This window comes from Cordyceps militaris (genome assembly GCF_000225605.1).
Source record: "Cordyceps militaris CM01 unplaced genomic scaffold CCM_S00002, whole genome shotgun sequence".
In the NCBI taxonomy this organism is placed as follows: Eukaryota; Fungi; Ascomycota; class Sordariomycetes; order Hypocreales; family Cordycipitaceae; genus Cordyceps; species Cordyceps militaris.
Window position 1 is genome coordinate 984,330 of NW_006271970.1, and position 22,790 is coordinate 1,007,119.

Sequence of the window (22,790 nt, forward strand, 5' to 3'; positions counted from 1 at the left end):
TTAAAGAAGAAGCGAACGCCCAGGTATCTAAGAGGTGGATAACGTGTAGCTATCTCGAATATGTTGAGTTAGATAATATAAAAAGGGAGTACACCAACTTGGAGTGTAATGTACATGGCATGGCACAACGTTGTAGCCGTTGTTGGCCAACAGTCAAAGGATAGATCCGCCAACATTAAAAAGAAACAGAGGCTGCAAAAAGCGCTGGCACCCAAAGCAGCTAAGAAAGATAGTTGCCTAGACTCCCAAGTGGCAGCAGAAGACAGTGTGGTATAAGGAAGAAAAAGGAAACTAGTAATAGCGATTGTGACAAGAGCTGATCGCGCCTGCAAAACTCCAATGTCGATTATGCCGAAAAGAGATGTGAAAAAGTAAGGGACGTAGAGTATAATGTTGAAACAAAAAAGTTGAAAATGCTGGCAAAGTTTTTCATCATCGTTATTGCTCGCAGGTCGATTCCCGCTGTTTTTGCGGCGTCTTTAGTCGCGGATCATTGGTGAGATTGCGATCTTGCTAATCTACTGAACGCTTCAAACCAAACATGGTCCGCGCCCGTGATCTGCTACGAGCCTTTTGGGTGTCTTTGGAGGGGGCGTCATTGGCAGTATCGTCGTTGTACTTGGCCTTGTGGATCCTGGCATTGTGTTAAAAGAAGACATGGAGATTCTGGAGCCGTGACATACCAGCTATTGCCAACCATGCTCATACCCTTGGCTTCGGCAAGTTTGTAGAACTTGGCACTCTTCTTGAGATTCTTCTTACAACCGACACCTTGAGCATAGCAGAAGCCGGCCTCAGCGAGTGCATCGACGTCACCCCAGTCTACGGCTCTGTTAGTTTGATTTCGTACCAAGTCCGAAACGTGTACTTACTGCCTGCGATTTCGAAACATCTCAGAGCAAGTGTCTTATCTTGCTCGATACCCCAGCCGTTCATATGACTAACTCCAAGCTCGTAGATGCTGAGGGCAAACTGTGCCTTACGCGCTCGCCGTTCAAGAACATCGACATGCTTTCCCTCATTGACATGGTCTTGATCATCAGCAACCTCGACGCTGGCATGTTCGGCAACCTTGCGAAGCCACTCGACGCCTTCCTTCTGACTAGGGCGCATTCCCCAGCCGTGGCGACAAGCAAGAGCATAAAGCAGCATGGCGGTAGGGTTGTTTTGTTTGGCAGCAAGTCGCAGATGATATGTAGATTCTTTGAGTGAGCCATTTTCGTGCAGTTGAATGCCCTTGTCCAAATGGTCTTCGGCTGTGAGTTCTGGCAAAGAAGATGAAAAGGACGTCGCTGTCGGGGGCGGTCGAATAGTCCCGGCACTATCCGATGTAACAGTAGGTGCTGGCATTCTTCCACGTGCGTCATTTAGGGTGGATTGCAAGTCTCGGCCGCGAGCAACATCTTCTGGGCGAAGGGCAAACTCGACGGACGGCCGGCTCGAATTTGGAGATGGGTATCCTGCGGGAGCCATTCGGGAAATGTCCAGGCTCGTCTTGCCTGCATCGAATGAAGGCCGGGCAATGAAGCTAGAGGCGTCGTCTCCCATGAACCTCGCTGATGAACTAGAAGGGCGAGTTGGTGGAGAAGGTGGCGCACCCGACATTTTGCGTGGATGAGAGGTTGAAGGCGTGAGAGGATAGTTTTCGGGTGGCTCTGATCTTTGCACAGCCTTTCCTCGCGGAAGAGTAAACTTGGAGTAAATATAAGAAGACTGGCCAGTGCCTCTCCCCTCATCTGCTTGGTGATCAAGGAATGCCTCGCTATGCATGCTGACCGGAGTATGGGCATCATCGGCTAGAAAGAATGAGGGTTGGCTGTCGGAAGAGGCCTGTCTAGAAGGCAGGTCAAAAGAGGGAGTGCCAGCACGACTGAGCGGGCGAGAAAAGTTGAACGATGGACGGGGAAGGGCTGAGCAATCGGACGCTACGGAGGGAGATCTTTGGAAGCTGTTGGGGAGAGCGCCGGGAGCAGCAAAGGCGCTGCTTGCAGAGGACAGCTTACGGGCCGTGGTGGAATGAAAAGAGCTGGCGGGAGTACTGGTGACATCGTCGTCTATCGAGGCTGGCGGGGAAGACTTTATACTCGAGGTTCGTTTGGTCAAGAAGGGCGGCCTTGGAGGAACAAGGCCAGTGTCTTCAAAGGATGGGCGTGGTCTTTCGGGAGAGACTGCGAGCTGGGTGGAAGGGAACGCGCCGGGAATATTTCGGACGGGGGAATTCTCCGAGCGTCTTTCAAACTGCGACTGTGTATCGCTCTGAATGGGCGACGGAGAGCGGGTGCGAGCTCCGAAGAAGCTCTCGTGGTCATCGGGGTTGAGTTGTTGGCGGCCGCGAGGCATCTCGGGAAAGGCTCCCGGCATGGGAGGAGCGTCGTTGAGAGTAGGCGGAATACGGCTCATGCGCGGGTGCATGGAAACCGGGCGGTCGCTCGATTCAAAGGCATCCTCGAAAGCAGTTTTCAAGCCGAGGGAGTCGTTGGAGCGATTAGGCGAGTCGGCGGGGTGGGCCGGGGGCTCCTGGGACATGGAGCGAAAGTATTCGGATCGGCCCTGTACGACCAAAGGGCTTTGGAGAGTGAGAGGCGGGAGGCGGCTGACCCTGTTGCCATCTTTATCGCCAGTTTGAAGTTGCTTGGCGAGGAGGCGACTCTGGAGAGCAAAGGCGTCGAGAGGTGAAAGTTCGGGAGGCACCTCACCAGCAATATGCAAGCGAGGGGAGCGAAGGGGCCTGGAGGCGCTCGAGAAGCCAGAGGCTTGCGAGTTCGCTCGCAGGTCTAACAGGGTTGGGCGTCTGTCGCCCATGGTGAGAGACTAGGCCACTGGCCAGGACGGTCGATTCGCAAAACTAAATTGAGGCAGGCGAGGAGGGGGGTCGGGCAGCGCTGCGACAGGATTTCGGGTGCCTTAACTAGCGAGAGTGCCTAACAATCAGGGGGCGAAGTTGGAGTAGAAAAGTAAGGGCTCGCATGTAGCGGACGGGATGATGGTTGAGATGTCGTCGAATATGGCGTCGCAACGTGATCAAGAAACGAAGACGCGCAGCGCGATGGCGCGAGACGAGAAAAGAGTAGTGAGCGAAGCGATGAAAGATTTCCGATGAGAGGAAGAAGAGCAGAGTCGACGCAGGTGCACAATGGCAGGTGCAAACGTTGGAAGACGAGGAGTCTCTGACGGTGGGTTGGCTGTCAAGGCATGCGGAGACGTTGGGTAGTCGGGGGAACCTGCTTTATTGCAGGTGCGGACACGACAGACTGTTGGAGGCATAAACGGGACGACAGTGCATCCGCGTGGGCGCAGAGGCGGAAGGAAGCGATTTCTGCAGCGGAGGGGGACAAACACCAGGAGGGGGGGGAGAAAAGAAACGACAGGAGCAAGCAGAGGAGTGGTGGGAGAAGCGGAAGGGAGACGGAGCGAGATGTGTCAACGGGAACAAATTGGGGGTTAGCCGGGGCAGATTTGCGCTATTCGTACCTCCGAAAACAAACCCGCCAACCTGCTACAAGGTACGAATGTACAAATTAGTTTAGCAGGGCAATGGTGTGAGGTCTCCCCCCGGACAGAGGAGAGACAGGCCAAAACGGCGTGGAAAGGGGGGCGCAGATTGGGGGACAACAGACAGCACGTCAGCTTCTGCATGTGGATTTTGGTCCCTTTATTTTAATAGTGGGCTAAAAAGACTACTAAAATGGACGGTCAAATCAAATTGCCGTATTCTACGGCAGACTGCTACACCTCAGCATCAGAACCGTTTGGGTACCTACCCAGCTGTTAGTTAGTTGGCAAGGCCTTTGTGCTTGTCGCCAGCCAGTGCCTTGTTTAGTGGGTGCCTTGTGCCTGTCTGTGCCTGCGGCCGTGGTGGCTGTGTGGGGAGGGAGGGAGGGAGGGAGGGCCAGCCAGCCATTCAGCAGTCAATCAGTCAGCGGAAAGGAACATTAGCAACGAATTCCTCATTTCCAATATCCCACCTTGATATTATTCTGTGGCGGTCGTCGATGGCCAATGCGTGCAGCGTGCAGCGTGCAGCGTGCAGCGTGCAGCGTTATAGCAGCCCCACCTCTAACCATCCTCGACCAAATAATAAAAAGCACAAGCGCAAAAGCTCTTCTGCAACAAACAGTAATAAGCCCATCGCCCATCACGGATGCAAACCGGCAGGCACACGCATGCTCTCGTCCCCATGTGTCCTCGTGTCTTCTGTCCTGCATTGTACCTTGTCCTGCCCCGGCCGCAGTCAGTCGCATGCTGTTCCCATACGGGATAACTCTGGAGAACATCCCGCACTCAAATATTCCACGGCAGACCCTCGGGTTCAGTATAGTTCACCCACGCTTTGTCAAGATTTTCGCCCTTCTCAAGTCCATGATAATAACAACATGCCCGGTAGTTTCGTCAATATAAGCGTTATGAACTGCGGGTCAGGCCATCGTTGGAGGAAGGGAAGAAAAAAGCTTCAAATTGAATTCGCTGTCCAATATGTAATCTGCCGTCAGTGGCGTAAGCCACAACAACACTATGTACAGTCTTGTAGTACTGCAAAACGCTTGATTATTGTTCACGTCCACACGCCCTTATTCTGACTCCTCCTCCTTATGTGCCCCAGTCTCACAGGCCGGTAATAGTAACTCCTCCGTCACAATATCCCGAGATTCCAACTCAGTTTGTGAAAGGTATTCCATAAACTCAACACCACGAGTGAAAAGCGCCCCAATCCATAGAATGCAGCCCGCCAAGTTCGCCGTGTCCTCATTACAGACAGCAGCGTTAAGCATTGGCGCAAGATTAAATGCAATGACGAGAAGTATTGATATCAGCAGCTTATTTGGGCCGGCATATCGTGTTGCAATTTGTCCAAGTCGGGATATGAGTGCAGCAGTGTGGTAGACAAGGCCGAGGCGGATAGTCCATGGTAGTAATTCTAAAATATCAGTTAGTATTTCATTAGATATATGGTATAATAAGTATATACCAGCGTCTGTGTAGACTCTGTGTGAAGGCATCATTGAGATGCAGTCTTGATAGAGTGTAAAAAATCTAGAGAGTAGAGTTGGGAGTTTTGATGAAAAGAGACGAGGAAGAAGAGAGATTGAGTTATCGGTAGAGATGATTAGAGTTTCTATCACGCGTGGTGCCTACCGTGATACTAGTATTCTCGATATCTGTTTCCCGATTGTATATTTTGCACATCAAGAGCTGCTTCCCAACTCATCGACATCCTGCCAAGCCAGCAAGATGCACCCCTGAACGCCTCTTTTGTCCTCCCCACATTTCGCCAAACAGAAACAACCTCCATGCTGCCCTCCAAAGCCAAGAGTTGTCCCGTTGCAACTCTCCAAAGCGTCCGCTCTTGGCCTACAAATTCTTTCCTTTGCTTCCTTCCTCTTGTCGTCGTTCCAGTTTCGTTTACACGCCACTCGTTTGGGGCGCCGTCGTATCAGTCATGCACAACTTGCAAGAGACACAATGCGTCTTGTCTCCCGTACCTGCATACGCTCAAGTGAAACATGCTCCTCCCTCCCCTGTCACTCCCAGGCCCGTAATAATCACTCGATGCAAACAAACAAATGCTTCTGTGCGACATGGCTTCAAACTTAATCCTGCTTTCCCGTTCCAAATCTATGACGGCCGCACTGGTGAACATGTACATATATATGTATTGCTACAATCGCAATGCCTCGAGACCAGCCATCTTGCATACCCAATTGACCCAGCCTCTCAATAACACTCTTAGTAACAACGCGCTAGATCCCCCTTGCAGCACATCGCTACTCTGATGCATCGGCTCTTCAACTCCATTTGTCCCTCATCTTTTGATATCTGTCTTGCCAAAAGCGCAAAAATCACACAATAACCAGTCATGCAAAAAGAACAAAACGCCAAATTGACAAAATGCTACAACAACTCTTTCTCTCCGACTTGATACCCAAAAACAACAACACAACCCCGCAGCCATGCATCTTACAGGTTCTTGGATCGAATCTTCTTCAGTCTTGTAGTGCCCTCAAACAGGCCTCGGTCGACAGCGGCCGCAACGGTCAGAGTACCACCAACGACGGCGCAGAGACCAGCAACGAACCCGAGGAAGCTCTTGCCCTTCTCCTCGCGGTTGATAACCTTCATGGGCGAAATGTCCTATACATGTTAGATGCGAATTCGCCTGCTCGAAACTCGTGCAAACGTATTTCTTACATAAGAAAAGAAGACGCCGGGGATACCGCCTCTCGAGTGAAGACGCTCGGCGTGGCCCTCGGCAGAGTCGTCGCCACCGGTGAGACTTCTCTTGTGGCTAGTCACAGAGTACTGATGTGTCTCCACGCTGGCGTCCACGTTCATCGTGCGTGCCATCTTCTCCCAGCCCAGTGGAAGGAACGATGTCGGGACAATCTTGACAAAGTACATAAAGTTGAAGTTAGGGTCGTTAGTAAGCTGCTTGGTACTATCCAGAGGATTGCCGTGGTGATTGGTCCAGGGCGTGGCACCCTTGCCCAGCTTCTGGACCACTGTCTCGGGCAGCTGGGGACCGAAGCGCAAGTGGTGAATGTGGTGCGTAAAGTCGTGCTTCTTGTCGTCCGTCGTCTCCCAGTAGTTCTTCAGGTCGTGCACGTGCATGTTGCCGTTGCTAAAGCTGCGGCCGGGCGCCAAGTGGAAGTTGCCCACCACCTTGTTCACCTGCAAGAGACCGTCGATGCGGCAGCCCTCGTGGCGCTGCTCCTCCAGACGCTCGGCGTAGTGTTCGCGCTCGCACTGCTCAAATGCCTTGCCGTCACCAAAGGCCCACGACACCTGCGCGTACGCCTCGCGGATTTCCTCGCACGTGTTGCAACAACCAGCCTTGGTGACGGTGGTCGGGGCCGGCGCGCCACCGCAGTCGCCGCAGTAGCTGGGGTCAAGATGCTCGGCGGCGTCGTTGTGCAAGTTCAACGAGCTGACGTCAATGACACCGCCGCCTTCGCCTTCGGGACGCAGACGGACCTTGTGCACACCGTGAGCGACGCCATGTTGCTGTTCGCCAGAAACGTCCATGACATCGAGGGTCAGCAGCTCGCAAGGCATGCGGGGGAATGTAATGTTGAGATGGATATCCATGCGCTCGCCTGCAGTACCGCTCGCATTAGTCGCATAATATGATAGGTGGCCTTTGTTCTATTTGCGCAACTTACCGCGTCCCTGGTCGACGACAAGCTCAGGTCGAATGACAACAGTCCTGTACGAGGCCCATTCTCCCCAGGCCAGGAACAGTACGACGACGAGGGAGACAATGGTAACCACGCCACCGCTAGTTGTTCGGATTCGGGCTTCGTCGACGGTTTTGGTGAAGGCGTCAAGCCTTGTGAATCTTGACTTGGCCGGCATCATAGGCGATGCTTAGACGAAATGGTCTCGATCTAGAGAGTGGCAGCACGACGCGACAGTTGCTGCCAAAAAGGAATGGCAGTGCCAGTAAAAGAACCAGCGATAGCTTGCAAGAACTCGAATCAATTGGCCTCGGCTGCCAGAATCATAGGGGATGGCAAAGGTTGGAGGAAAAGCGTCAAGATGCGGCTGGTGTCGAAGTGGTATGAGAGTCGCTAATTAAGGCCACCGTCGCAAGTACTAGTAGTTATTAGACGCTGGCTGCCACGGGTCCATCCCCACTGCCCCAAGTTGCTAATTTGGGGTGACCCTTGGCCCTTAGTCAGCAGTGGTCTTCCATCCTGCGATCCTAACACGCAACTATTTATGTGTGCCTGTGGAAAGCCAAGTGAAGAGCGGAGAGGAAAAGTCATGAAAAGGTCCATTCCAATTATCACGGTATTTATTTACTATATATATAAAAAAGTGTGCCTACATTGCCATTTCTAAGCAGAAGTCTAGTTACCTGTCCGTCGCACCCCATATAAATGGGAAGGTACAAAACTGGTAGCCAGGTACCAAAGCAGCAGGACGAGAACGAAATGAAAAAGAAGTAATTAATAAGACGAGAATTACATATTAAGCTTAAATAAAGGAAAGAATTCATTGATTCTTAAATTGACGTTTCATAGCTATAAAGATATTACTAATTCTTTGAGTGGTTATCGCCGTTGTCACCTGGGACGGTGGTCGGCAAATCGCCGGTACCTACTAAGGCACCTTGCAGAGCCTGGAGCTTCCATCGCCGAAGCTGCTTTGACCAACGGCGCGCCCATCACCAACGGCCATCTTTTCGTCAAAGGCTACGTACGCAAGCTAGGTTTTGCGCTTCCAGGTCATCAAATCCAACCTATTCCGCATATCTCGGACCCAGGACACGGCATAGCGAACTCGCCCGCGACCTGCAGACGAAACGCGACGAACACTAATTCGCCGGCCAATTCGACATCCTGTACCTACCACCCGAACGGCCTGGCAGCCTTTTTGTGCGTCGCAGTTGCAAGCCTCGGATACGCAACTGCCTCACGCTTGACGATCAATAAAGAAGGGATTGGGAGAAAATGTCGACGCGCCCACCTTCGCGTGTTGTCTTTGTTGGCAACATCCCGTACGGTACGTTGGGGCGTAACTGTCGCAAGCTGGCCAGGCGCCGGCTTGCGCCGCCCGGATCGTGCCGCAGGTCCCTGCACGAAAGCTGACATTCTTTGCGTGCACAGGACTGTCGGAGGAACAAATCACCGACATATTCAGCGACGCTGGCAAGGTCGAGCGCTTCCGCCTCGTTTACGACTCCGAGACGGGCCGTCCCAAAGGCTTTGGCTTCGCTGAGTACCCCGACACAGGTGCGACCCATACACATGCACACCCAGCCAGCACACCTCGACCTGCTTTCTCTCCTGTCTTTCCTCAAATCTAACCCGGTTTTGTGGCTGTCGTGCTCTAGACTCTGCCTCCTCGGCCGTCCGAAATCTAAACGACTACGAAATCATGGGCCGCAAGCTGCGCGTCGACTTTTCCCACGAGCAAAAAGCCTCCGATGATGACTACACACCTGTCCGTGAAACAGTCCTAATCCCCGCTCTGCTCTGATAGGAAGGAGAGCTAACCAAAACTGCGTGTGTACAGAATGCTGGCACCACGTCCAACGGAACCTCGCACACGGCCCAACCGTCGTCGCTGCCGCCGCTGCCTCCCGGCAAAGACATCCCGCCGGGCCTGACGTGCACCGATGCCATTTCCCGGACGCTCAACACGCTCCCGCCCGCACAGCTCCTCGACATCCTCACACAGATGAAGACGCTGGCCACGACGGATCCCCAGCGCGCCGCAGAGCTACTGCAGCAGGCACCGCAGCTTGCGTACGCCGTGTTCCAGGCGCTGCTCCTCATGGGCCTGGTGTCTCCCGAGGCTATCCAGTCGGTCATTGAACCGGGCGCGCCGTCCGCCCCCACCGTGCCGCAGCAGCAGCAGCAGCAGCCTGCAAGCTACGGCGTCCCTGCTGGCTACCCACAGGCGCAAGCGACCAACACGCCGCCGGTCGCCCCAGCCGCTGCTGCGGGTGGCCAGGACACGGACGGCCTCATGCGCGCGCTGATGGAGCTCCCCCAGGCACAGATTGACATGCTACCCGAGTCGGAAAAACAACAAGTTATGGCGCTGCGAGCAGCCTTTGTCGGTCAGGGAAGGCGATGATTTCCGCGGCACATTTTGTAAACATTTGAAAAGGGAAAATAAGTCCTTCACCCAAAAGTCTCATTGGTTTATGGCGTTTTGGCGTTTATATGCTGGCAACGGGAAGTTGCGAGCAGGAATGCTGCCTCTGCTGGGATGTGTGGCCAATTGCCCCTGTATACAGAATAATGCTCCGAGCGAAGACTAGACGCAGGGCAGCAACGAAAAACTTTCTCAGTGAGGCAATACTATATTGGTAGTATCGTGTATGTGAAATTCTATGTGGGAATATATATTTCTATCAATCGCAAATGTAACAATCCGTCATATCGTAGTCGGGGAAGATAGTTAGCCGCCTCTTTGCCTAAAACAACCTTCCTATCGCACAAAATGTCCAGCCTTTTGCAAAAACCAAGAAGATATAAGGAAGAGACTGCGGCAAGTTCAGCTTTCTGCCATACCGCCAAATACTATCTATATCTGTAAAGTGAGAAAAAAATGCCCATGGTTTGTCTTTGTCCAAAAACAAATTTACTCCATCAAGTAAAAAGAGAAAGAAAAAACAAGAAAGAAGAACAACACGCCATGTCTTGCTAAATCAAGAGCCAATAATTGCAAAAGGAAGAGAAGGTATCGTCGCTGTTAGACAATCTTGTACACGCGCTTGGCGAGGAGGTAACACGCTATGCCAAAGCACAGCAGGCCGGCCGTGATGACCATGAACCACTGCAGGTTGCCCTCGTACTCTTGGCCGGGGACCCAGACGTTCATTCCCCAGAGGCCGGTGATGAGGTTCATGGGCAGCACAATGGTGCCGATGACGCTGAGGCGGCCGAGGACGTCGGCTGTCTGCTCCTGGCGCTCATTCATGCGAATGTTGATTTGCGCAAGGTAGTTGCCGTGGGCGCGGGCCAGAATCCTGTAAATACGGGTCAGTTTAAGCTGAATGAAAAATGGGGGTTTTAGAAGCGGCAAGGACATACTTTTCGTAGTGACTCAAGTTGGAAGTCATGGTCACAATGTGATCTTGGATATCGCCAAGATACAGCCCAATCTCTGACTTGGGGGCCACTTCCCAGCGCTCGTTGCAGCGCTTTGCAAAGCCCTTGATGACGTCGGCCTTGTTGCCCAGAAGTCTATACAAGCTCATGACGCGTTTTCGGCAGTCGCCCACACGTCGGAGCATGTCGCCGCTGGCTTCGGTCATGGTCGCGCCGTCGTCCTTGTTTTTCTCGTCGGCGCTTTCCAGGGGCGAGTGCAGGCGCAGAATGGCCTCGTCAATCTCGTCCACCTCATTCTCAATATTCTGAATTAAAGGCTGGAACACGTCGGTGATGTCGTCAATGATGGCGTAGGAGATCCAGTCCGACGAGAGCAGCAGATAATCGCGCAGCTGGCGGATGCGTCGCCGCACGTTGGCCGGATGCGGCGTCATGGAGAACTGGAAGCTGAGGACACCCTCGCGGAAGACGACCACGTACATGTTGACGGGCTCGAGATATTCGTTGCTGTGGATGTCCTGATCAAAGGTCCGGTAGTTGACAAAGTAGTAGTGGCGGAAGAGCTCAACCTTTTCGCGCGCCTCTTGCACCATAATGTCCTCTGCGGTAAGAGGGTGAATGCCGAATGCCTTAGAAATGACCTTCATCTCTTCTTCCGTGGGACAGACAACGTTGAGCCACCATACCGGCCGGTCGCCGTATCGGATCGGCCTTTCCGGCTTAGGAGTCAGATCGAGAGGCTCTGGGACTGGTCTGAACATTGTGCTTTCTGAGTTGCGAAGCGCGCTTGTAGCAGCTTGTGGTGCCCTAACGGAGGGCGCCCTGGAGCTATCACGGGTGCTGTCCCGGGTGGACACGTCCACCAGAGGCTGTGTCTGTGCGGTTGGCATAACGTGATGCGGGGAGAAGGCTCTGCGAGCGGAGTCGGATATTGAGGGTTGGCGAGTAGAGCGGTGGGAATCAGGGTCAAGTCCAGCAGCTGCGTTGGGCACTCGCGATGGAAATGACATGGTATCGTCGCCGGACTCAGACTCGTCGTCGGAGAGGATACGGTGGTCTGGAATAAAGAGCTCGCGAAAGGTTCCTCCGGGTTGAACAAGCTCCGAGATGGTGTGGCTGTGGATGGTGCTCTGAAATTCTTCGTTGAAGTAGGTGAAGCGATAAGGGACTTCTTCGTCGGTCTGGAACCAGCCTTTGCGAACGGGGCGCAGGCGACCGTTGATGAGCTGGGGTTCTGTGATCCTCTTTGTTCTGCGCCCCTCGCTTCTGTCTTCTTTTTCAAACTGCCTCCACTCCTCGAGGACGGACAAATCCGGCCACTGCCGTCGGCGCCGGCGAATTTTGTGCTGAGCACCATCGCCACGAGTGGTGCCTTCGTCATCACCCAGTTCAGACATGCCCTGGGCAGGGAAGCAGACGTCGGCTTCGGCATCGGGGTGCGGAGTGTGTATATCATCATGGTGATGCCCATCCTCGTCGTTGAAGAAATTTTCGTCATTCATGGTAGCGCGCTTGGGGCTACCCGTTCTCATGGCGATTTCGTCGCGTAGCATTACATCACCAAAGGTCATGGCGTTGTGATGATCGATTGTGCCAAAAGTAGGAGACCCAGGAACGGAGGGCGGGTTGTTCACATGGTAGGGATCCTTTCTTCCAAACGCGGCGGCCAGCCTGGTGTTGGACGACACGTTTGACGATCTTCGGCTTCTTGTTTTCTGCGTTCTGCTATCGGCGCCTCCGTAGCAGGGGGAAGCGGTGGCCCCGAGCCGACTAGAGTCGGAGAGCAATGGTGCCGTCTCATCCCAGGGCGTTGCCGGACCGGATCTATCGCTACCGTGATGGGTCTGGATAGAGCGCATTCTGCTGTTGGCGCTGGGAAGGGGATTCTGGAATCGGTCGGGCGCGACGGTCGAGGGACGTCGAGGGCGCATTGGCGTATGCTCTCTACACAATGTGAGTGGATGTGCCATCGGGAAGGCGGTAATGCGCTGGAGGCGAGGCGCACCTATGATCTAGCAGGATCTCGCTGTCGATGCTGCCAGCACTGACGTTTCCTTGGGGGTGGTTATAGAAGCCTCCAGCAGAAGAAGCCCTGTCGGTCTCGTCATGGCTGTCGTCGTGCAGAAGAGCAAAGCTCTTGCGGCGAGACCTCGTCTTCTTGCCGCCGCGGTGACCTTTTCGTTTACGAGGCGGGCGGTTAGGCTTGGCGGTGGCAGATGACGCTGGGCCGGCGATATTTGTGGAGGGTGCCGGTGCAGATGTCGGGGCGGGATTGCTGCTAGCAGAGGCGGGAGCTAGAGGGTTGAAGCGGTTGCTGGCCATGTTGATGGTGCTGCGCATGTGCAGGTAGACGGCAGAGGGGCGAGAGAGGATATAGTGGATGGATGGTCGAGAGCTGAGTGCAGGTGGCTTGCGTTGCGTGTGTTGTTCCGATGGTCAGGTATCAAACCGAAGTGCCCAGCTCCGACGGAAAACGGCTGGGAACTGTCTCGCGAGATCGGCATGCGGTATAATGGTGGTCGTCGAGAGGACGGGTGCGGGAAGTATTTTCTCGTGCGAGGGCCAATAGGCATAGGAAATGGGAAACGGAAAATGAAGACGAAAAAAAGGAAACTGGAAACTGGAAATGGAAATGGGGGTGAACAATCTCTTCTCGGCGGTTGGTTTAGAGTTGGCGTTGTTGTGGTGGCGATGGGGCTGCCCGAAGTGGTGCTAGTCGATTCGTTAGTAGCTGATGAGCAGTCTGTGTAAAAAGTTAGTCTGATAGCAATGTTGAGCTGCCAAGGCACTGGGACGAGGAGGCAGTTATTTTGTGATGTCACTCAAGCGCAAAAGCTTTTAAAAAAATCAGCAAAGAAGAGCGGATGTGGGAGCCTTTAATTTATTGCGGATCTTGCTTCTTTTCCGATAGGCAAGGGTCGACGCCGCATAACTACATACCTATGTACAGGGTAAGGTGGTATCCGTACAGCCCATGTTCATTTTCATTTCTATTTCCCAGTGTCCCGAATCTGTAGACAACATGTACAGCAATTAGCTGCAGGAATGGCCAACGTGGCGGCGGGTCCACACAAGCGGTCCAGTGGTCAAAGTACCCAAGTACTCAAGTACCAAGTACCACTAACGACCTAAAGTATCCATGTGCATAACTAACGTTATCCTTGCTACCTACTAATAATAATTTGGGTAGCAACTCCTCCTCCCATCATCATGCCCATCAGGCCATCACCACCACCCTCCCGATTCAACACAATCACTACTCCGTACAGCACCGACACTATAAATCAACATCTACGCACCAAACCCAAGTCTCGCACCCCTGCTCATGCTACGTCAGCCCGGTCACCCTTCTCGTTTCCTGTGCCTGGCACCTGCTACACTGCCACGACTGCTACACGTTGGCCGTCTCATCAACACCATGCTAATCAATCAAGCGAATACAGTGTCTGAGATTGTCAGATGCAGTGTCTGAAACATTTTGCGGCCTCCGTCCGCTCTAGGCCTTCCTCGCCAGCACCAGCCCTCAAGAGAATAAGCCGTCCCTTGACGTGCAAACTCCCTCGCCGGCGAATCTGTCAATCTGTCGGGGCACCTGTCATGGCCATGACTTTTTCCTCCTGCAGTCGTCGTCCTATCAGCTGCAGTCCAACGGCCGCGCCGTCAAATAACTCTGCGTCATCTACCCTCGGCGCATCAAGAACGGATTCACATGTAGCAACAGGTTCCTTTTCACCTACACATGGCAGCATTATCAGCGTCGCGTTCGCTCCGCGGCTCGTACTTGGCATCCACCCCGTCAACGGTCTTGTCCGCAACGGTGACGGAAGCGCACATGCCGCATAGTCCAAGACGTTGACAATGGTCGAGTCGACTGCTGGAATGCTGGCTATTAGCCATTACTCTTTGGTCCACATCATCTCTATGGGCACAGCCAGTCTTGCGCCCAAATGACCTGTGAATTAGTTCCATCCTGGCCGCTTCCCTGTAATGGTAACCAACGGTGAGATGAAAGCATCCATGGGTCGCCTCGTAGACGTCGCCTAGCCTCCACGATGGCTCCTTCCGCAATACACTTTTTGTGCCAACGACTGCCCAAGTAGTTTGTCCAGCTGTAACTGGAACATGAGTGCGGATCAAAGCATGCGTGCCAAAACATCATCGGCGCCAGCCTTCTTACATTCTCTTATATCAAAAAAAATAATTATGCATGCTGTCGAGTATGACTACCCGATTTTGCACCTGCTCAGCGCCGCAATGCGATAGCCCCAGCGTGAGAACAGGTGGCTGTGACACTTGTGGCCAATTCCTGTGTGCCAAACATTATTCCCCCTCCTTTCACACTTGCAGGGTATGACGCCTGGCTCTTTCTCTCGACTTGAGGGTAGCGAAATCATTAACACAGTGTACAGTGCCTGGATGCGCATATCAGGACCGCGCGGCAGAAGGTCCTCCTCCACAACCTCCGACAGTTAATCAACGACGCGGCTGTGTGCAGCATAGCATCTCGCCTCAACGGCAATAGACGCTGCCAAATCGAGCATAATTTGGAGGTCGAGTCCGAATATCTCCTCAACTACCAAGCCCGCATTCGCTTCGACGATGGTTCACCACTTTGGCTCATGCGCGTGCCATTTGTCACTTCTTACACGAGTTCTCCTCCACCCCTCGTCGACTATATCATCCAGAGTGAGTACGCAACCTTAATGTTCCTCGCACAAACACGCGTTCCGGCCCCTCGAGTCCGCGCATACGGCACATGGACACAAAATCACCAGGTTGGCGTCCCCTTCATTCTGACGGAAGAGTTGCCGGGTAAGAAATGGAGCCGTGAATCGGCAACAGCGGCCGAGAAACGCAAAGTTTGGAAGAGTCTTGCCAAGATCATGGTACAAATCGAACAACACCCATTTACCCAAGCAGGATCATTAATGGTACTGGGTGAATACTACAGAATTTGGCCGCTTGCAAGTGACAGGTCTCGTGTTCTAATGCCCGAGGGCCCGTTTCCGAACGCAAGAGCATACTACACAGCCTTTGTGGACCAGCATCTGGAACTCATCGCAGACAGACAGCTCTATACAGAATATCCCATCAAGGCATACCTCGTATACAGGTTCTTAAAGGACAACATCGCACAGTTGATACCACCAGATGAAGGGTCCGCTCCCGAACAGTTTTTCATCAAACATGTAGATGATGTGGGCGACCACTTGCTTGTCGACGCAGACCTCAACATTACTGGCATCATTAACTGGCAAATGGCACGGGTTGTCCCCCGTCGAGAGGCGTTCGGGCTGTCCCTCCTTACCGCGAGCACTGGTAACCTGTACGGCGGCCAGGTGTCACTGGGCAATGACGACATTGCCTTCGCCGACGCCATGCGCGAGGAAGGCGTATACGCGTGCTGCAGTCAGCCGGCCCTGGTTGACGAAAAGGTCCGACGCTTCTTCTGGGGTCTGGCCCCGGACCTTGAGCCCACCTGGTTCTACGCGCAGCCTTTAGCTCAGGCGATTCTGAAGGTGTTTGGTGTTAATACGGTCTGGGAAGAATGGCAATTAATGGCGCTGAAACAGTACAGCAATGATTTACTGCTGCGAAAGCTTCTTTGCAGATTATGAGATGGAGGAGGGGTCTTCATGCAAGATTTTTTTGCTGTTCGCACATCTAAAGAGAGCTTACGAGTGGGAGTTGCTCAACGGATCAAGAGACGGCCAGCGATTAGTATGCCAGAAATGGATTGTCCTACAGCGTTCCAAGTATATTAAACATTTTAGAAACACTACCAAGGCAATACTATGCTGATTGGCCTTGTTTTCTTAAGCCTAGCGTTTCGTGACAGTCGGCCGAGTCCGAAATTCCCCAGCTTCGCACGCAAACAACGAGGCTCTGGAGCGACGTCTGATTCCATCCAGGAGCGTGACGGAATGGGTCCCATTCAGTACCATATTAAAAGACACTGCGCCGCACTGCTTTGCTAGCAAAAAGCGACGCTGCATGAACCAGGCCGAGTCTCTCCAGCCAGGTCTGCGACCCGGCATTGCAAAAGAGTGAGCCTCTGCAGGTGATAACCATGGAGAAGACCAGGAACAGAAGCGATGGAAGGTGGTGGTGAGCGATGAGATAGCTTCGTAGGACCACAGAAGTCTCGTGTCTATCTCTTGAGTGAAATGTGCCAGATGTATATACAAAACAATACCCTATACAAAATAAACGCCAGATATCATGCAAGCAACATCGCTTATGCCCATTCAAATACACCTTTCAGGTTCTCTTCCGTTCGCACCGCTAGACCCACCAGGCATCGACAGTTTCGAAATCCCAGAGCTTCACCAAGAGACTATCAGGGACCCCTGATTCTTGTTCCTGCGGCAGGAAGATCTTCTTGGGGATGTGGAACTCGACAACTGGCGCCTTCTTAACTTCCTTGTCCATCTCAGCCCCCAATAAGCTGGCATAAGAGTGATCCAAGAAGTCTTCCATGTTGTACGAGTTCTTGGTAAACTGCTCCGACACAATCTTTGCAATCGTGGCGACGTTGGGGTGGTAGTGCGACTGCATCTGGACAAGTTCCCATAAGCTGCTATCGATGGCATTGGTCTTCATCGGGTCCTTCTCGTCGGCCAGAAAAGGGTCCTCCAGGCCGTGATCCCTTAATTGCTTCTTTGCCTCTTCGTCTGTGGTTTCTCTTTGAAGCATAAAGGTGCACAATGGGTGCTTCATGAGCATGTTATAAATCCAAGGAATGGCAAAGGCCACGGCACTTGGAGGCGCGTTTAGGGACAGGCGAGCCAGTCGTTTCAAAAAACTGGCAACGAGGGCGACGGGCAAGTGCGTCGAGCCGAGGAATGTGTCCACGAGTCGGAAGAATCGCGCTCGGTGTTTGGAGTGGAGGATTTGGCTGTCGAGGAGCGAGTACAGCTTGGGGTAGAAAGACGGGTAGTCGAGATTACGCTCCCGGATCAGGTAGAAGACACCAGACAAGGCCAGAAGTGCGATAGATCCGCTGGTATCGTAGCAACTTGTTAGGAAGTCTGAGAGCATCTCAGGCTTAGAAAACCACGGCGCAATCACATCTGAGATGAGCGCCAGCACGCGCTTGCGTTGGTCGTTGGTTTCGATAATGTTCATCAGAGCAAACCAGGCGTCCTGGGCTTGCTTCTTGTGCTGACCAGGTTGCCGCAGAGAGTGCGATTTCTTTTCCGGCTTGTGAATGTAAAAGTCCTCCAACTCGTCTGCTGATCCTGGTACGCCATCGAGAACGGAGATGAGAGCGAAGGCACTTTCAAATAGCCTCGACTTGTGATCACTGTCTTTTGAGAGATCCTTGATGACGGAACTAAAAACAAATAGTTAGTAGGGGCAGACTTAGTAGTTGGTTAACATGTTAGTACTTACGCAACACAGGCAAACGTATAGTAGCGGATGTCATCATACTGCTCGGCAAACTCTTCAATGTAGATCTTGCGGATGTCGTCGTTCTCACTCGTAATAATGTTCTTGACAATATTCGCCATGAAATCGCGAGGAAATGCATAATCTGACTTGTCCCTTAGATATTCACCTTCCGCTTTCAGTATCCGCATACACAGCGTGAGGGCAGTGGCGGCAACATCGTCCTCCCTGAGCAGATCCAGCAGGACGTCTTTGAACTGGCTATACTGGTCTCGCAGCCATGCAACGACAACCTTCTCTTTTTCCGAGAGAGACTTTTTCGATACAAGAGAGCCTTGCGCCAAAAATCTCATGAAGATGCGACACAGGGCAACGGTAGCGAGCATGGACTCTGGGTTGCCAGACGCAGACTTGGTCGCCTTTTGCAGAAGCAGAGCGATATTGTTGTAGTTCTTCTTGGACTCGAGAATTTCCTGTTCCATGAGGAGAATGGGAGCATTCGGGTCTTCCTCATCTTCGCTAGAGGCGGCACGCTGACGCTTGGTAACCTTCTCAGAGGGAGCACTGCGTTTGCGCTTGGCGCTGCTTGGGTGGCCAGCAGGAGCCATGGCAAGATTGGAAGATGCTAGAACAGCCTAGAAATGGCGAGCATGAAGTTTCCCTAGAGTATCCAAGAGTTCAAGCTTGTCTCGCAGCAAGGACTCTCCAGAGAAATGAAAAGCTGGCTGAAATGGTATATTTGTGAAACTTTCTTGAAAAAGTTGAATCGATAAGCCAAAAATTCAAGGAAATCTTTAGCAAGGTACTGAGCTTAGGCCAATCAGCGACGAGAGCGAAAAGGTGGATCTGGCTACGGGAAAGAATCGGCTAAACTCACTGCGCCGAGGCTGAGTCTGCGACCGCAATAACAGCGACAGCATCACGTGATCCTCCTCAGCATCCCGAGAAGTTAGCGCGATAAAACCTCACCCTCATTCAAAGCTCCCGATCATCGACACGTTTACCCCATACGCCCCCCGTCGAAATCATCTCACAATGGCCTCCCGCTTGGCGCGAAGCGCTGCCGGTATGTCAATTCGCCCGCGGCCCGACTTTTCCGAACCCAATTGGCCTCGATAAGCTAACCCCGGAACCTCCTTCGTTTCGCGCAGGCGCCGCTCCTTACCTCCGACCTACCGTCTCCCGCCGAGCCCTCCCGGCACTCGCCGCCACCGCCCGCCACGCGAGCACCACCGGCGTGCCTGCTGAGGAACCCAAGAAGAAGGCGCAGAGCATCCTCGACAGCCTCCCCGGCAGCAGCCTGCTGAGCAAGACGGCCATTCTCAGCTCGGGTGCTGGCCTTAGCATCTACGCCCTTAGCAGCGAGTACTACGTCATGAACGAGGAGACGGTCATCGCCGTCTGTCTGCTCTCCGTCTGGGGCGGCCTCATCAAGTACGGCGGCCCGGCCTACAAGGAGTGGGCCCAGAGCCAGAACGACAAGATCAGGAACATCCTCAACTCGGCCCGCGTCGACCACACCGAGGCCGTCCAGGCCCGTATCCAGGACGTTAAGCAGATGAGCGGCGTCGTCGACATCACCAAGGCCATGTTCGAGGTGTCCAAGGTAAGCGATGGCGCAAAGGGGAGGGGGAGATTGGCAACCGAGTGCCGAGAGAAACGTCATTGCTGACGGTGCACGTGTGATGTAGGAAACCGCCAGACTCGAGGCCCAGGCTTTCGAGCTCGAGCAAAAGACTGCCCTGGCCGCCGAGGCCAAGACTGTTCTCGACTCCTGGGTCCGCTACGAGAGCCAGGTCAAGCAGCGCCAGCAGACGGAGCTCGCTCAGTCCATCATCGCCAAGGTCCAGAAGGAGCTCGAGAACCCCAAGGTTCTGCAGCAGATTCTGCAGCAAAGCGTTGCTGACGTCGAGAGTATGTTCAACGGCACAGCTTCATGAATACCTGGCTAACTCATTCTGCAGAGATCATCAGCTCCAAGGCCCAATAAGCGGCTTGTCTAGAATAGATTACAAGGTCCACCTATTCCCTTTGTCACAACACCCTTTGTGCATATAACAACACTTGTGCATTAGCAATACAACGAGACTTGAGTCTCCCTTATAATATCTTGACGTTTGATGACGTGAATGTATTGTGTATTACTGGCTGGCGGGACCCTCCGTCAACTTGATATATGATTGGTATTGTCTCGAGTAGACTCGACGAAAACACCAAATCCCAAGGTGCGCTTATGCGCGGCAATGTATGAATTTAGAATCAAGCGTGGTAATATAGAAACAATGCGGTAGCATTACAGCAATACAAATCATACAATGTACATTTCTGCCCAAACAAACGCAACCCGGGCGCATTATTCTGCCTTCCAATTAGTATATTGGCCTCGGCTCTTCCCACTTTTTTACTTCAACGTCTTGTTTCGACTCGGGCGTCTCGGCGCCCATGTCTGAGGGTGCCCACGAAACCCGGCCGCTGCGTCGCCGTCTCGCGGCCTCGCCCTTACTGGCGCCAATCCATTCCCATGCACGGCCGACCTCGCCGCTGCGACCTTCTCTCTGGCTTGTGCGAACATTGCTGTTCTGCTCCACCACGACTCGGACGCGCTGCCATATGCGATCCCTCTCGGTCAGCGAGTGTACAGAGCGGAGAACGTCGTCTCGCAGGTTCGGCAGGAACAAATATGGCTCATCTAGATCCTCATCGCCCAGCTCCTTTTGGTTTGCGAGCCTTCCCAACACCGTATCCACAAGGGCCGGGATCTGAGCAGAGGTCGCGAGGTGCTTGCGGTAGCTGGCTTTTAGATATAATACACCAAGGACAAGCATGCTCAGAAGTCCAATTGGGAGTCGATATCTTGCCAGTCCGCTGCGGATGGATCTCTTGACCGCACAGCGGAACGGAAGGCGAGCGAGAGAGGTGGACGATATTCTTCTGTTTGAAACACCGGGGGAATCGGGCGATCTGTGGGATCAGGTTGTAATCTGATTAGTGGAACTGGTCAGAACGTTGACTTATCGGGAGACTCGCTGCGGAAGGGAGTGCAGCGTAAACATAAAAAGCGATGGGTAACTTACGTCGTTTGGACTTCGACTTCATCTCGGCCAGTAATCTCGCCAATAGCAGCTTCCCAAAGCTCGTCGAACTCTTGACTGTTCATGCGCTTGTTGCGCTTTTCACTAACGGTAGCTTTGAGTTCCTCCTCGGCAATTGTTGGAGAGTCTTCCTGCTCGCCGGCTTCGTTTGTCAACTCCCCGCACTCGTACTTTGCGCGGCGATCCCTCAGCTCTTCAACGGCCTTGTCAGCAACTGCCTGTACACGTCGAGCCTTTTCGCTGTCAGGCTCGCAAGTTGGCGGCAGAGGAATAAGTCCACCAAGAGCAAGAGGATGCGGCTTCAGGATAAAATCATCCTGGCAGCGGACGGTGTAGTCCTCGTAGCAAAAAGCGTGCTGAGGACACGTCTCGCATTCGGGCTCGATAAAAGGTAGGAGAGCGTCCGGGACAGGGATATCTGGTGGAATGATCTGCTTCGCGGGCCGACCCAAGCCACAGTATCCAACGGCCAGCTTCTCCTGTCGGAACCAGGCAAGATAGGCGCCAAATAGTGCCATCAAGAGCACAAAGAAGGGTGTCTTGATGTTGCCCCTACGCTTTTGTTTGACAACGGCTTGTCGGCGAATAGCTGCTACGTCACCGGCAGCTGCTTCATCCTCAAGCTCTAATTGTGCGTCGGGAGTAAACTCCTCACCCGGCTCGAGTAGATGGTCCGGCTTCTTGTAGCGGCGAGGAGGTGTCGCCATTTCAAAGCGCCTGGCAGCGCGAGTGGATTCTGTAGCAACTGCTGTGCGACGGCGATCAGATTTTGCGCTCTTAATAGGCTCAACGCTCACAGTTCGCCGCCGGCTGGGCGTTTGCATAGGAGGCGAAGAGCTGCCACCTTGGAAGGGGTTATCATGGGTAAAGACACTCGGCTCTTCTTCGTATTGCGTTGGTTCCTCTTCGGTGTCATCTTCCTCGGATTCTTCGGATTCTTCCTCCTCTTCCTCCACCAGAGGCTCAGGTTCGGGCTGAGGCTCAGGCTCAGGCTTTATTTGAGGCGTAACAGTCCGGCGGCTGGACCGGCGAGAGGAAACGGACGCGGCGTAAAGGTGGGCATCATCTTCAGGGCCATGGGAGAGCTGTCTGCTAACGGAACGCGATGCGCGAGAACTGCGCTTGGGCTCGGTGCGGAATATGGGAGTGGCAGGCTCCTCTTCCTCGACCTTGACGCGGGCGGAACTCTTTCGCGGGGACTTTGAACGTCGAGAGGTAGGGCGGGGAGGCGACAGCTCATCGTCATCCCAAAGGCCGTCATCTTGCGCACTGCCAGCATTAACAATGCCAAGACTGGAGCGCTTTGCGCGAGCGCGTTCTGCTCGCAGCTTTGGGACTCGGGGCAAAACGTGCTCCTCAACTAGAGCTACGAGCTGTGTCTTCTTCGCTGTGGATGGGTAATCAATGCCGTGCGTGACAAGGATGGATCGCAAGCGTGGGATAGTGACGTTGCGCGGGTTAAACCCTTGCTGAAGATAGTCGTCGGCATCGGACATGATGGGCAAGAACTAGCAGACGATGTCGTGGCTGAGGGACTGAAATGTATGAATGGTGCGGAAGAGGCTGCAGCCGTGGTAGCGTGGCCAATTCGATGTGCAGCTCTCGGTTCGAGGAACCTGAGACAGGGCTAATAAAGCACACGGGTCAAACTGACTGGAGCGGATTGGCAGGAAGAGCGATGAAGGAGGGAGTGTGTATCCTTGCATAAAAAAAAAGAAGATATGCTCGACAGTAGGAGATGCCA

The 22,790-nt window shown here is 53.4% G+C and overlaps 9 protein-coding genes across 9 annotated transcripts; 3 read left to right on the forward strand and 6 right to left on the reverse strand.

Annotated features, from left to right (window-relative positions):
• Positions 1-513: 513 nt before the first annotated feature.
• CCM_02253 (cell cycle inhibitor Nif1) lies at positions 514-2,802 on the reverse strand (the record flags this gene model as incomplete). Its single annotated transcript, XM_006667405.1, has 3 exons — positions 514-634; positions 684-822; positions 873-2,802. The coding sequence occupies 3 exons, from the start codon at positions 2,800-2,802 to the stop codon at positions 514-516; spliced, it is 2,190 nt and encodes a 729-aa protein (XP_006667468.1).
• A 1,766-nt stretch (positions 2,803-4,568) lies between these two features.
• On the reverse strand, positions 4,569-4,997 carry CCM_02254 (uncharacterized protein; the record flags this gene model as incomplete). The annotated part of the gene is made up of 2 exons (XM_006667406.1): positions 4,569-4,915; positions 4,967-4,997. 2 exons carry the CDS (start codon positions 4,995-4,997, stop codon positions 4,569-4,571), a joined length of 378 nt encoding a protein of 125 aa, XP_006667469.1.
• Positions 4,998-5,955: 958 nt separating this feature from the next.
• On the reverse strand, positions 5,956-7,350 carry CCM_02255 (endoplasmic reticulum-Golgi intermediate compartment protein 3; the record flags this gene model as incomplete). Its single annotated transcript, XM_006667407.1, has 3 exons — positions 5,956-6,129; positions 6,187-7,091; positions 7,158-7,350. The coding sequence occupies 3 exons, from the start codon at positions 7,348-7,350 to the stop codon at positions 5,956-5,958; spliced, it is 1,272 nt and encodes a 423-aa protein (XP_006667470.1).
• A 1,100-nt stretch (positions 7,351-8,450) lies between these two features.
• Positions 8,451-9,582, forward strand: CCM_02256 (Nucleotide-binding, alpha-beta plait; the record flags this gene model as incomplete). Its single annotated transcript, XM_006667408.1, has 4 exons — positions 8,451-8,502; positions 8,607-8,732; positions 8,834-8,943; positions 9,016-9,582. The coding sequence occupies 4 exons, from the start codon at positions 8,451-8,453 to the stop codon at positions 9,580-9,582; spliced, it is 855 nt and encodes a 284-aa protein (XP_006667471.1).
• Positions 9,583-10,203: 621 nt separating this feature from the next.
• CCM_02257 (CorA family metal ion transporter) lies at positions 10,204-13,550 on the reverse strand (the record flags this gene model as incomplete). Its single annotated transcript, XM_006667409.1, has 5 exons — positions 10,204-10,480; positions 10,545-12,506; positions 12,568-12,971; positions 13,012-13,046; positions 13,532-13,550. The coding sequence occupies 5 exons, from the start codon at positions 13,548-13,550 to the stop codon at positions 10,204-10,206; spliced, it is 2,697 nt and encodes an 898-aa protein (XP_006667472.1).
• Positions 13,551-14,781: 1,231 nt separating this feature from the next.
• Positions 14,782-16,180, forward strand: CCM_02258 (Protein kinase-like domain; the record flags this gene model as incomplete). Its single annotated transcript, XM_006667410.1, has 2 exons — positions 14,782-14,832; positions 14,972-16,180. The coding sequence occupies 2 exons, from the start codon at positions 14,782-14,784 to the stop codon at positions 16,178-16,180; spliced, it is 1,260 nt and encodes a 419-aa protein (XP_006667473.1).
• A 667-nt stretch (positions 16,181-16,847) lies between these two features.
• Positions 16,848-18,562, reverse strand: CCM_02259 (nucleolar complex protein 4; the record flags this gene model as incomplete). Its single annotated transcript, XM_006667411.1, has 2 exons — positions 16,848-17,898; positions 17,958-18,562. 2 exons carry the CDS (start codon positions 18,560-18,562, stop codon positions 16,848-16,850), a joined length of 1,656 nt encoding a protein of 551 aa, XP_006667474.1.
• Positions 18,563-18,989: 427 nt separating this feature from the next.
• On the forward strand, positions 18,990-19,944 carry CCM_02260 (ATP synthase subunit 4; the record flags this gene model as incomplete). The annotated part of the gene is made up of 4 exons (XM_006667412.1): positions 18,990-19,020; positions 19,106-19,560; positions 19,646-19,868; positions 19,919-19,944. 4 exons carry the CDS (start codon positions 18,990-18,992, stop codon positions 19,942-19,944), a joined length of 735 nt encoding a protein of 244 aa, XP_006667475.1.
• A 379-nt stretch (positions 19,945-20,323) lies between these two features.
• On the reverse strand, positions 20,324-22,542 carry CCM_02261 (sister chromatid separation protein (Src1), putative; the record flags this gene model as incomplete). The annotated part of the gene is made up of 2 exons (XM_006667413.1): positions 20,324-20,915; positions 21,029-22,542. 2 exons carry the CDS (start codon positions 22,540-22,542, stop codon positions 20,324-20,326), a joined length of 2,106 nt encoding a protein of 701 aa, XP_006667476.1.
• Between the last annotated feature and the right edge of the window lie 248 nt (positions 22,543-22,790).